The sequence below is a fragment of the Pristis pectinata genome, chromosome 3 (assembly GCF_009764475.1).
Source record: "Pristis pectinata isolate sPriPec2 chromosome 3, sPriPec2.1.pri, whole genome shotgun sequence".
Taxonomy (NCBI): domain Eukaryota; kingdom Metazoa; phylum Chordata; class Chondrichthyes; order Rhinopristiformes; family Pristidae; genus Pristis; species Pristis pectinata.
The window spans coordinates 15,389,506-15,403,595 of record NC_067407.1 but is presented as its reverse complement, the minus strand read 5'-3'; the positions used below and the strand labels follow the sequence as shown (position 1 = coordinate 15,403,595).

The window sequence follows — 14,090 nt, the reverse complement described above, 5'->3', positions numbered from 1 at the left end:
GGTGTGGGTGTACCCGCAAAGCTGTTAGGGAGAGTTCCAGGATTTTGACCCAGCGACGGTGAGGGAATGATGATGTATTTCCAAGTTAGGACGGTGTGTAGCTTGGAGGGCAACTTTGGTGTTCCCAAGGTTAGTGTTCCTGTGCTTTTGCAGTCCTTGTCCTTCTATCTGGTAGCAGTTGGGGTTTGGAAGGTGCTGTCTAAGGAGTCTTGGTGAGTTGCTGCAGTGCATTCTGTAGATGGTACAAACTGCTGCTACTGTGCATCGGTGGTGGAGTGAGTGAATGGTTGTGGATGGGGTGCCTATCAAGTAGGCTGCTATGTCCTGCATGGCGCTGAGCTTCTTGAGTGTTGTCGAAGCTGCTCTCATCCAGGCAAGCGGAGAATATTCCATCACATTCCTGACTTGAGCTTTGTAGATGGTGGGCAGGCTGTGGGGAGTGAGGAGGTGAGTCACTTGCCACAGGATTCCTAGCCTCTTGCAGCCACACTGTGTATGTGGCTACTCCAGTTCAGTTTCTGTTCAGTGGTAACCACCAGGATATCGAGGATTGGATAAAGTGAAAAGAAAGGAAGCATAGGCAGGTATACAGACACGGCAGGCCCTTCAGTTGTGTTTAAAGTGTCGGGGAGGTTGAGGGGCATGGAATATCACTGGTCGAAGAGATTAAGGAACTCCCTAAAGCATTTTTTAAGTGTACTAAAGGTAAGAGGGTAACCAAGGAAAGAGTAGGGCCCATAATTGACCTTGCAACCAGAGGATGTGGGGCTTAAATAAATATTTCTCATTTCTGTTCACTGAGGAGATTGCAGTTGGAAACTGTGAGAAGAGGGCAGTGAAATTCTAGGACAAGTTACCAGTAAGGGACTTGGAGGATGCATTGGATGTTTTACTAGGCTGAAAGCTAAATAAATCCCCAGGGCCTGATGAGATGTAACCCAGGTTGTAGTGGGAGGCAAAGGAGGAGATTGTCGGGCTCTGACAGATGTTTAAATCTTCACTGACCACAGGTGAGGTGTCACATGATTGGATGACTGCAAATATGGTAGCTTTATTCAAGAAGGGCAGCAGAGATAAGCCTGGTAATCACAGGCCTGTGGGCCTAGTGTCAGTGGTAGGAGGTCATTGGAAAAAATTTCTGAAAGACAGGATTAATCTACACTTGGAGAGGCAGGGATAGTCAAGAGAGAGCCTGTCTGACCAACGCGACTGAAATTTTTGAAGAGGTAACAAAGGTTGAGCCTCCTACTGTGATTAGTCTTTCCCCACTGGGTGGCGTAGGCTGATTAACCGGGCAGCATCTTGTACTGAGATGCATGCCTCAGAAATGCTGTGTTCATTGAGGGACCTCGCATTGATGTCTCAGCACCTATACCGAGCAATGAAGAATGAATCTTGATGGATGCTGAGAGTTAAATGTCATTGTCACATTGGGGACCCTTTAATTGGCATTTCTTTGCCAACTTACTCTGGGATCTGCTTCTTTGTGTCCAGTGAAGGCGGTGATTGAGCACTGCACTGATTGAATTTGATAATTGCAGAAATAGCTGCTGCATACATTGGTTTATTATTGTCACTTGTACCGAGGTACAGTGAGAAACTTGTCTTGCGTACCGATCGTACAGGTCAATTCATTACACAGTGCAGTTACATTGAGTTAGTACAGAGTGCATTGAGGCAGTACAGGTAAAAACAATACAGTAGCAGAGTAAAATGTCACAGCTACAGAGAAAGTGCAGTGCAATAAGGTGCAAGGTCACAACAGGGGATTCATACACAGGCTGATTTTCTGTGAGGTGCTAATTGATCTAATGTGTTGAAACCGGCATTCATGCAGAATTTGCATGTAAAAAGTATGTACCAATGAGTCCAGTTTCTAGATTAATGTTACTATTAATTACTTTAGCCTTGAGTTACTAGTTGTTGTAATTGGGATATTGTCTATATTGTAGAATCCTTGTGGGTACAGTTAAGAAACTGCAAGGGTAAAAAGACCCTGATGGGAATTATATACAGACCTCCAAATAGTAGCCAGGATGTGGGGTACAAATTATAACAGGAGATAGAAGAAGCATGTAAAAATGGCAATGTTACGGTAGTCATAGGGGATTTCAATATGCAGGTAGATTGGGAAAATCAGATTGGTACTGGATTCCAAGAGAAGGAATTTGTAGAATGCCTTCGAGATGGCTTTTTAGAGCAGCTTGTGGTCGAGCCCCCTAGGCATTTCTGGATCTGGTGTTGTGCAATGAACCAGATTTGATTAGGGAGCTGAAGGTAAAGAAAGCCTTAGGAGGCAGTGATCATAGTATGATAGAATTCACCCTGCAGTTTGAGAGAGAAAAGCTAACATCAGATGTATCGATATTACAGTTGAATTAAGGTAACTATGGAGGCATGAGAGAGGAGCTGGCCAAAGTTGATTGGAAGGGGCCCCAGCAGGGATGACAGTAGAGCAGCAGTGGCAGGAGTTTCTGGGAGTAATTCGGAAGATGCAGGATCAGTTCATCCCAAAGAAGAAGCATTCTAAAGGGAGGATGAGGCAACCGTGACTGACAAGGGAAGTCAAAGGCAGCATAAAAGCAAAAGAGAGGGCAGACAATATTGCAAAAATTAGTGGGAAGCTCGAGGATGGGAAGCTTTTAAAAACCAACAGAAGGCAACTAAAAAAGCAATAAGGGGAGAAAAGATGAAATATGAAGGTAAGCTAGCCAATAATATAAGAGGATACCAAAAGTTTTTTTCAGATCTATATAAAGAGTAAAAGAGAGGGAAGAATGGACATCAGACCACTGGAAAATGACACTGGAGAGGTAGTAATGGGGAACAAAGAAATGACAGACGAACTGAATAAGTATTTTGTGAGAGTGTTCATTGTGGAAGACACCAGCAACATGCCAGAAATTTCAGAGAGTCAGGGGGCAGAAGTGAGTGTAGTTGCTATTACTGAGAAAAAGGTGCTTGGAAAACTGAAAGGTCTGAAGGCAGATGAGTCACCTGGACCGGATGGACTACACGCCAGGGTTCTGAAAGAAACAGCTGAAGAGATTGTGGAGGCATTAGTACTGATCTTTCAAGAATCACTAGATTCAGGAATGGTTCCAGAGGACTAGAAAATCGCAAATGTCACTCCACTCTTTAAGAAGGGAGGGAGGCAAAAGACAGGAAATTATAGGCTGGTTAGCCTGACTTCAGTGGTTGGTAAGATGTTAGAGTCCATTACTAAGGATGAGTTTTCAGGGTACTTGGAAGCACGTGATAAAATAGGCTGAAGTCAGCACGGTTTCCTTAAGGGGAGATGTTGCCTGACAAATCTGTTGGAATTCTTTGAGAAAGTAACAGGCAGGATAGACAAAGGAGAGTCAGTGGATGTTGTTTACTTGGATTTTCAGAGGGCCTTTGACAAGGTACTGCACATGAGCTGCTAAACAAGATGGGAGCCCATGGTATTACAGGAGAGGTACTAGCATAGATAGAAGATTGGCTGACTGGCAGAAGGCAAAGAGTGGGAATAAAGGGGTCCTTTTCTGGTTGGCTGCCAGTGACTAATGGTGTTCTGCAGGGGTCGATGTTGGGTCGGCTACTTTTAACATTTATATGTTAATGATCTGGATGATGGAATTGATGGCTTTGTGGCCAAGTTTGCAGAAGATACAAAGATAGGTGGAGGGGCAGGTAGTGTTGAGGAAGCAGGGAGTCTGCAGAAGGACTTGGACAGGTTGGGAGAATGAGCAAAGAAGTGGCCCATGGAATACAGTGTAGGGAAGTGTATGGTCATGCACTTTGGTAGAAGGAATAAAGGCATAGACTATTTTCTAAACGGAGAGCGAATTCAGAAATCAGGGGTGCAAAGGGACTTGGGAGTCCCGGTGCAGGACTCCCTAAAGGTTAACTTGCAGGTTCAGTATGTAGTAAGAAAGGCAAATGCAATTTTAGCATTCATTTCAAGAATACCAGAATATAAAAGCAAGGATGTAATCCTGAGGTTTTATAAGACGTTGGTCAAACCACATTTGGAGTATTGTGAGCAGTTTTGGGCCCCATATCTAAGGAAGGATGTGCTGGCATTGGAGAGGATCCGGAGGAGGTTTACAAGAATGATCCTGGGAATGAAAGAGTTAAAGTACGAGCCACGTTTGATAGCTCTGGGCCTGTACTCGCTGGAGTTTAGAATGATGGAGGGGGCTCACATTGAAACCTACTGAATATTGAAAGGGCTGGATAGAGTGGACGTGGAGAGGATGTTTCCAGTAGTGGGACAGTCCAGGACCAGAAGGCACAGTCTTAGAATAGAAGGATGTCCCTTTAGAACAGAGATGAGGAGGAAATTTCTTTAGCCATAGGGTGGTGAATCTGTGGAATTCATTGCCACAGACGGCTGTGAGGACCATGTCACTGGGTATACTTAAAGTGGAGGTTGATAAGTTCTTGATTAGTAAGAGTGTCAAAGGTTACAGGGAGAAGGCAGGAGAATGGGGTTGAGAGGGAAAAATAAATCAGCCATGATCGAATGGTGGAGCAGACTTGATGGGCCGAATGGCCTAATTCTGCTCCTACTGTATGTCTTATGGTCTTATTATGGTCGTATAATGAGAAATAACTGGGCAAGGAGCTGGAGAGAGAGATTAAGCTGCGCCACTTGTGGAGAAAACACTGATACAGACTTGGTACATTACATGGCTGGTTTCTCTGCTGTAAAAACCCTCCGATCCCCAGCACACTATGCCTAAATCAGAGGCTCCTTCCCACAGTGAACAATGGGACTTTCATTAAATAATGTGGACCCTGGGCATGTTATCCTACATATCTGCTTATCACAGTGTTGGGGCCTTTGATGTGCAAGAGCTTTTAATTAGAGCAGCAAATGGTGTCAAATGATACAGGTTATGGAACCACAGAAATTGTTAAGCAGTAAATTTTCTTAATCATAGTGAGAGTACATCACTTGTAACACTGTACATGGTATTGTTAATTTCTGCTCTCTGATGTTGAGTTTGAAACATTTCATTAAAGGCTTGCCTTGTATTTACCTGGGGTTCACCCAGTATGGAGCAGGTCTCAGCTGGTGCTCACCACGTGGTTTGGAGAAGGATAGGAGTCTGTCCAGGTCTCCTCCTGATTGCCATTCAGTCACTCCCCCACTGAGAGTTTGTAGATACTGACAGGGATGTGAGACTGTCTGTAGAAATACTTAGAAGATTCCTCAGACACAGACACGCAGAGCTCGATCCAACCAGCCTGTGTCAGCATTTACACACCCGTCTACATATCTCTTTAGATTTAGGTTTGCCAATCTAACACTGGAGGTTGACTTTTTTTCTTAACCGTTAACTCTGGAAGTGGAGACACAGAGACTGTAGATGCTGGAATCTGCAGCAAAAAAAAATCTGCTGCAGGAACTCAGCGGGTCGATGCAGGGTTTTGACCCGAAATGTCAACAATTCCTTTCCTCCCACAGATGCTGCTCGACCTGTTGAGTTCCTCCAGCAGATTGTTTGTAACTCTGGAAGCGAATTCTGCAACCAGGCACTTTTTGTTTGAGACACGAGACTGCAGATACTAGAATCTGGGACAAACAACAAGCTGCTGGAGGAACTCAGCAGGTCGGGCAGCATCTGTGGAGGGAAGTGGACAGTCGATGTTTTAGATTGAGACTTTTCATCTGGACCTGAAACGTTGACTGTCCACTTCCCTCCACAGATGCTGCCTGACCTGCTGAGTTCCTCCACCTATTGTTTGAGCTTTCTTCCTCCTCAATTTCTTTACTTTTAATCCTGTGCCAGTGGAACCTGAACTACGGGAAAGAATCTGTCCTCTCTGCCCTGTTCCACCTCGGAAATCCGAGGTAGTGGTTGTGTTGCTAGTAATCCCAGGGTCTGAACAAAAATCCAACCCCACCACGGCAGATGGGGAATTTGCATTCCGTTTACTATGTAAGTCTGGTATTAAAAACTGGTCTGGTAACCCTGACCACAAAACCACCAGAGGGTGTAAAAATCCCAAGTGTTTCACCAGGAAAGCAATCCTGCCATTCTTCCTTGTTCTGCCCTGTATGCAACCAGAGATTTCTTTCCTGGCGTCGTCCTCAGGAGAGAAAAATACTCAGGAAAGGATCGAGGGAGCAGAAGATCAGCCTGAGTATTGAGGACCTGGTGGGACTGGGAGATGATGAATGAAGACTTGGGTGAAGACACGGTGCTGAGGTTGCTATTGATGGGGTTGGGGAATGGGGGGATGAGGGAGGTCCAGTCTGTTTCACCATGACTCTAACCTCTGCCTAGGGGAGTCCGGACAATGTTGTGGCTACAATCTGGGACATAAGGTTTGTGGCAGTGATAGAGACAGATGGAGGTATGAGAGCAAATAAGAGATGAGGCTTTTTAAATCACAGGGTAATGTTCATTTGAAAGGGACAGCAGTAAAATGGACCATTTTATTCTGCAAATTGTGGATAGAGATATAATAGATTGAGGACTCTGTCCACCTAATTGAGGGCAGTCTAACTGGTGGCTGCCATGGAATGAATGCAGAAAGTGCTGGAATACTCGGCAGGTCAGGCAGCATCCAGGAAGAGCGAAAAGGAGGGAATGTTTCAGGTCGAGGACCTTTCAACAGAATACTTCAGCATTTATGGAAGTATAGATTAGTGGCCAAACCAGTGGAACAGAATGAAGTGTGGCCGTCCTCTCCTAGTGTAGGATAAGATGTGATCAGTGGACATTTGGATGATCAGGAACAGTCAGTCTATAGTGACTTTCGAAGTTGATTTTTGCTGTGCTTAACTCATCAGATAATGCATTTGCATGGAGCTCTGTGATAAATGATTTGAAATGTTGTTTAAAAACTGATTGTAAAAGCACCCATTGACTTCATTAAACTGGAGCAGATCGAGTTAGTGGGGAAGGATTAACAAATACGTAACAGATATTCAACAGAATTTCAACCATGTTCCAAAGCTCTGCAGTGACAGGGAATCTATCCACACTCTCCGGTACGTGACTAACTTCTGCAGAGCTCCCTCCCTTTGAAAGAATTCACATGTTTTAATCATAGGCAATTCTCCGATGCCAAACTATTGAGAGACTGCACTGGTTCTTGTGGCACTCCAACAGTGATGAGATGGCTGAGGAACTAAAACCACAGCTAGGCACATTTTGTTAAGGCTTTGAGTGAAGGCTTTGAGTGAAGGCTTTGAGGTATTGACATTCCTTAAGAAATATTTTATTGACTTGTCAGGAAATGCACTAGTGATTAGCTGCTTCCTGAAGCATGTGGAGATGTTTTCAGTGTACCTGATTCCAGTTGGACCTTGATGGGATTGTTTGCTGTTGGAGATTAATGGGGAAACCTTGATCGATTGTTCTCTTTCCCAACATGAAGAGCATTGGACTGTCGGTATATCCTTGTGCTATCCAAAATTTCAGCTGGTTTGACAGGCTCACTTCCCCAGCATTGGAAGAGCACCTTTTAATGTAATAAAGCATGTTCCAAGGTGAAACTAAACTTGACACTGTGCCACACAGGGAGATATTCAGGTAAGTGACCAGAGATTTGGGCCAAAGAGTTTAGGTTTTAAGGAACGTCTTGAAAGAGCAGATGGGAATGGAGAAGTATAGAGAGAGAATGTCAGAATCCAGGACAGTTGAAGGCAAGGCCACAAACTGTGAAATAATTAGAACATGGGATGCACAAGAGCTTGGAGGGACACAAGTTGATGACTGGAGGAGATGGGGAGGGGCGAATACACATGCAGGGATCTGAAGACATGAATGACAATTTTATAATCAAGCTGTTGATGGAATGGAGAGCCAATGTAGGTAACCGAGCAGAAGGTGAAATGTACTTTATGTTCTCGGCAAAAGGGTTTTGGAAAAGTTCTGTATAATCTACTGATGACATGGATGGCTGGCTGCGTGGAGCTTGGGTCAGTATGACTGAGTGCTGTTCCTCAGAGTCTGTCTTCCTCTTGCATTCAGTGGCTGTAAACTGGAGTTCTAAATCTTTGATCTAGTGTGAAATGATGTTTTATGGTGGACTTGAGACCCTGTTACAAAGGTACTTGTGCTAAACTGGTGAAGGCTTCACTAGTGTAAAGCAGCCTGCATCTGTGAATTCAAAGTTATTAATAGCACCAATGATAAAATCTATACAGCAGTTCAATTAAAGCAATTTTAGCAAAACGGCACAGGTGGTGTTGATTTTTAATAACAATTTCAATTCCAAATAACAAAATAATTCAAATTAACTCCAGACGAGGTGGTAGATATGAATTGTAGATGAATCGCTCCAGCTTTCATTTTCTCATGAGGTGACTGACCCCAGTAAATGTAATTTGTGTCCATCCCACACTCTATTAATCATTGGACTCCGATAACAAACAGCAACCTGGTCTTGTGCACAGAAGCACAAGCATCTACTGCTTGAGCAGGAACAAGACAAGGAGTCAGTTCACCTACCCTGGTCTTGGCTACAAGGAGCAATGAGACACCGTTTCCCCAGGCTTCCTCTCTCTCTTAAGTGACTCCTTACAGACTACCTCTTTGCCCAAACCTTTGGTCATTTTACGCTTGGGAGGGAAACCTGAAGAATGATTTTTGAGATTCTGAAAGGGTTTGATAGATTAAACATGGAGAAAATGTTTCAACTTTGGTTGGGAAAAAAAAACAGAATAAGTTATAATGAACAAATCGAAAGAGGTACTAAGGTGAGCTAATGGATCCTGGAACTCTGCTGTCAGAGGGGGTAATGAAACTAGATAACATTGATGTATGCAAAGAGAAGTTAGATAAACACACTGGGTTTAGATGGAGGAGTGGCAGGGGATTTTGTGTCATCATAGAACATAGAACATTACAGCACAGGAACAAGCCCTTCGGCCCACAATGTTGTGCTGAATTAATTATGTATGTACATTGAAGCACACAGTGAAATGCATCTTTTGCGTAGAGCATTCTGGGGGCAGCCCGCAAGTGTCGCCACGCTTCCGGCGCCAACATAGCATGCCCACAACTTGCTAACCCGTACGTCTTTGGAATGTGGGAGGAAACCGGAGCACCCGGGGGAAACCCACGCAGACACTGGGAGAACGTACAAACTCCTTGCAGTCATTGAACCCGGGTCACTGGCGCTGTAATAGTGTCACACTAACTGCTACGCTACCATGCCAGAGGAAGTGGTTGAGGCAAGTACAATAGTATCATTTGAGAAGCACTTGGATGGGCACTTGGGTGTGGCTTGGAGGGATATGGGCCAAACGCAGGAAATTGGGACCAGCTGAGTGGGCACCATGGTCAGCATGGACTGCTTGGGCCGAAGGGCCTGATTCCGTGCTGTATTGCTCTACGACTCTAATTAAGCTAATGACGCCAAATTAAACTAGTCCCTTGTGCCTGCACGTGATCCATCTCCATCCATTCTCTGCATATTCATGTGACTACCTAAGAGCCTCTTAACCGTTGGAATGAATAATCTTTTGCCCTGTTGCATACACTTGATTCCAGGCAACAATATTTTGAGAAGAGCAGAGGCTGTTTACACTTGAAACATAACTTAATTACATTGGAGGAGGAGGGAATGAGTCAATAGCTGACATCAACATTCCATTTCCAGTTTCAGTTGCTTAAGTAAGAGTTGAGGAGAAACTGTGTCTGTAAATCAGTAAACTTTTTTTTCATTCTGGTAATGTGGTATTGATGGCTTCATTTTGTCTGATCCTTTGCTACATTTGAGAAGGTAGTGGTGTTTCTTGAACTGTTGCAGAATGTTTTGGTGAAGGCACTCCCTTTGCTTTTGCAAGGAAATTTCTATAGGGTGTAATGAACATAGAACATTACAGCACAGTACAGGCCCTTTGGCCCACGATGTTGTGCTGACATTTTATCCTGCTCTAAGATCTATCTAACGCTTCCCTCCCACATAGCCCTCCATTTTTCTATCATTCATGTGGCTATCTGAGAGTCTCTTAAATGTCCCTAATATATCTGCCCCAACAACCACTGCCAGCATTACGTTCCATGCATCCACCACTCTCTGTGTTTAAAAAAAAATTACCCCTGACAAACCCCCTTATTCCTTCCTCCAATCACATTAAAATTATGTCCCCTCGTGTGAGCCATTGTTCCCCTGGGAAAAAGTCTCTGACTGTCCACTTGATCTATGCTCCTTATCATCTTGTACACCTCTATCAAGTCACCTCTCATCCTCCTTCTCTCCAAAGAGAAAAGCCCTAGCTCACTCAACCTATCCTCATAAGACATGCTCTCCAATCCAGGCAGCATCCTGGTAAATCTCCTCTGCACCCTCTCTAAAGCTTCCACATCCTTCCTATAATGAGGCGACCAGAACTGAACACAATTCTCCAAGTGTGATCTAACCAGAGTTTTATAGAGCTGCAACATCACCTCGCGGCTCTTGAACTCAATACCCCGACTAATGAAGGCTAACACTCCATACACCTTCTTAACAACCCTATCGACCTGCACGGCAACCTTGAGGGATCTATGGATCTGGACCCCAAGATCCCTCTGTTCTTCCTTCTTGAAGGACACCTTCTTGATGTCATGGCTTGGTAAAGAGCTGGTTCCATGTAAGAGCACGACTTCCTGTTATGTCAGTTCAGCCCTTGCTTCTATCCCCTTTGAGATATTTAGGTCACTCAGCTCTTTCAAACAGACAGGGCAACCATGATGGTTTGAATAGGCTCTTTGCTGCACCATTCTACTTGTAATTATGCAAAGCAATGGTACTGATCAAAATGGGGAGAATTATCCTGTTTCCCTCAGAGATTACATGGGTCTGGTTCAGCTGTTGCGGGAAACTGGAGAGTTGCAAAATTTCACACTCCTCATTTCCCACCACATGCTTGCCATTTGTCAGAACGAAAGGGAATTGTGTAGTACATTTGTATAGGGCCTAACCATTTATTTCAAGAAAGCCTCAAGGCACATCAAAATCATTTGCACCATGTAATGAAAGTTAGTGTTAGGTGAGAAAAGGGATAATGGAGCGACGAGCTGTGTAAAACTTTGGCTGGGCTGCATTTGGAGTATTGTGTGTAATTCTGGTCACCCCGTTACAGGGAGGATGTGGAAGCTTTGGAGAGGGTGCAGAAGAGGCTCACCAGGATGCTGCCTGGATTAGAGAGTATTAGGTACAAGGAGAGGTTGGACAAACTTTGATTGTTTTCTCTGGTGTCGGGGGCTGAGGGGAGACCTGATAGAACTTTATAAAATTATAAGAGGCATAGGTAGGGTAGATAGTCGGAGTTTTTTCCCCCAGGAGAGGGGAAAAGAGAGAGTGTCCGGGGTGGGTAGGGTCTTTGTTTATGTTAGCTGCCTTACTGAGGCAGCAAGAAGTATAGACAGAGTCCACGGAGGGGAGGCTGGTTTCCATGATGTGCTGAGCTGTGTCCACAACTCTCTGCAGTTTGAACCCCAATCCACAGTAAATCCAGTTTTGCTAGTCCAGTAACCTAACCACAAAGCTATTGTGTGTTGTGATAAAGCTCACAAAACAGACCAGACCAAAGGTGTGTGTTGATGCCTTGCATTCAGCTGTCGCCATTTTAATAGAAGAAACAGTGACAATATTGTTCCACTATTAATACTGTTTTTGCTGACTTATTTTTTTTAAATCTTGTAGCTGCACAGATATTTTATTGGAAGACGCAGATACAGTGACAGAGAACAGTCAATGCATTAGAAATATCCTGTTATTGGTATTAACATTTGTGTGAGAGTGATTTTTAAACCAAACACTGATATCGAGCCAAGTACTAGGATGCTCTGGGGCTTTGCTGAACTAATAAATAAACATAAACGAATTATCAGCTCATTACGTTGTCAGTAATGGAGAGGAAGTTGGATCAGGAATGAAAATCTGCTCATCATCCTCAATATCGGGCTGGGCCACGTGAGCACAGGCGGTCCGAGTTAGAAGCATGTACACAAACCTCTTCAGTGGCCAATTATAGATATGTTTGTACATACATATGTATATATACAAATATACACTCGCTTGTGTACACAGATATTTACAGAAATATAGTGGAAATGTGACTTTCTGTTCTCCATTGTCAGTCTCCTGAGTGAAGTATGACCTGAATGGAGGCTATTGCAGTCAATCATCCTTTGAGTTCTGCAGGATAAAAAGATGAGGTTAAATATAATTATCCATTTAGTTGCATCTCCAAGCAACTAACTCCTGGATAAATATACTGCCTGCAACCTCAAAGAGGTGTGAACAGATCACATATTAACATCCAAAATATATAGCGGAAATTAATTTTTTTTGGGTCTATTATAATTGAGTCATCAATGTGCAAATAAAAGCATCATTAACAGTGCAGGAACAGATGCCATCTTGTAAGAGGACAGAGAGTGAAGCAGTTAGTTGCTGATCTGTGGTATTGGCGCAGCTGAACTCAGAGTACTTCCAACTGCTAATCATTAACAGTGTGACCCAGTGCAATCTCCTACAGCTACCGACTTGAGACTGAAAGGGATGGGTAAAGAACCAGCTGGAAAAGTGGAACCATAACTAGTCAGGTTTTATTTTGGAACTTATCCTGGCTCGATGAAAAAGCTGATTGAAGAGTGGAACTGCTCACAGCAAGTAGTGGAACAAGAAACGATCAGAGGGCTTCTGACCAACTATTTGATGTTTCTTTTCTTTGTTTTTAGTTCTCAAAAGAGAGGTACATAATGGATTCAACACCTGAGAAGCTGAAAAAAGAGCTGGAGGAGGAGCTGAAATTAAACAGTGAAGACCTGCGAAGTCACGCCTGGTACCATGGTCGCATTCCCAGGAAGGTAGGTCCCAAATCTTGTTCCTTTTGATCCGCACCATGCAGTTTACTTTCTGTTGAGCTGTGACTCTTTTCACTTTAACACTTTGGAATTGGAATTAGTTTATTATTGCCATGTGTACCAAAATACAGTGAAAAACTTAGTTTTTCATTTCAAAACATAAGTACATTGAGGTAGTAGAAGGGAAAAACAATAACAGAATGCAGAGTAAAGTGTTACAGTTACAGAGAAAGTGCAGTGCAGGCAGACAATGAGGTGCAAGGGCCACAATGAGGTAGATTGTGAGGTCAAGAGTTCATCTTTAACGTACTTTGTGTAGGAAACTAAGAATTACTGCAATGATGAGGAGAGAGAACCATCTTTCCTATACAAGACTTTCTAATGTTCCCAAATGGCTCTGAGTCAGTCAAGAGGTCCTTATAGGACCATTTAACACTGATTATTTCAGTACAAATGGTGAAATAATTTTCCTTTCGAGCCCCAATTGTACAAAACCTGCACTGGTTTAGCAATCAAGCTAGACCAAAATTGTTTTTCTTTACTCTTAAAATATCAACTTGGAAATCATCCAGATGGCACAGAGGCAAGTTTGAGACTTAAGTTGGTCTTTGTGAGTAAAACAAAGTGGGCAGCACTGAAGTGAGTTCTGTCAGTAATCCTCAGCTGACACTGCTACCACTGACCCCGGTGTACAGGTTATCAGGCAAGGAGAATAACAAACAGTTGATGTGATAACACTGAGGTCAACACTACCACTGAGACACAATTCATAGAGTCATAGAAAGATACCGTAATGAAACAGGCCCTTCAGCACACTGAGTTGACACCAACTTTCAACCACCCATTTACACTAAACCTACATTAATCCCATCAAGTCCTACCAGACTGCACCATGAACCTAGACACTCTACAGTAGCCAATTAACCTACCAACCCACACGTCTTGGGGATGTGGGAGGGAAGTGGAGCACCCAGAGGAAACTCGCACAGTCACAGGGAGAACGTGCAAATTCCACACTGACACCCAAGGTCAGGATTGAACCCATGTCTGGCACTGTGAAGCAGTGGCTCTACCAGCTATGCCACTGCACTGCCTCTGAAGACTAATCCGGCACCTTATTCTCCATGGTGCCTCTGTTCCCCCAGCTCAGTCTGGAAGGGCTCTTCACACAAAGGATAGTAAATCTCTGGGACTCTCATAGAAGCCTTCGCTGGGTCAATTGGAGGTTTCAAAACGGATAAATATTTGTTCAGCAAGTTTATCAAAGTACACAGAGCCAAGCGG

General features: G+C 43.8%; 1 protein-coding gene across 5 annotated transcripts in view; it reads left to right on the top strand.

Moving 5' to 3' along the window:
* The window catches only part of bcar3 (BCAR3 adaptor protein, NSP family member), a 158,276-nt gene that overhangs the window by 127,574 nt on the left and 16,612 nt on the right, over positions 1–14,090 (top strand). For all 5 annotated transcript variants that reach the window (XM_052011192.1, XM_052011191.1, XM_052011194.1 and 2 more), the window contains one exon: positions 12,681–12,809. In XM_052011192.1, coding sequence (XP_051867152.1) covers positions 12,681–12,809 — 129 coding nt within the window. The remainder of the gene's footprint in view (positions 1–12,680; positions 12,810–14,090) is intronic.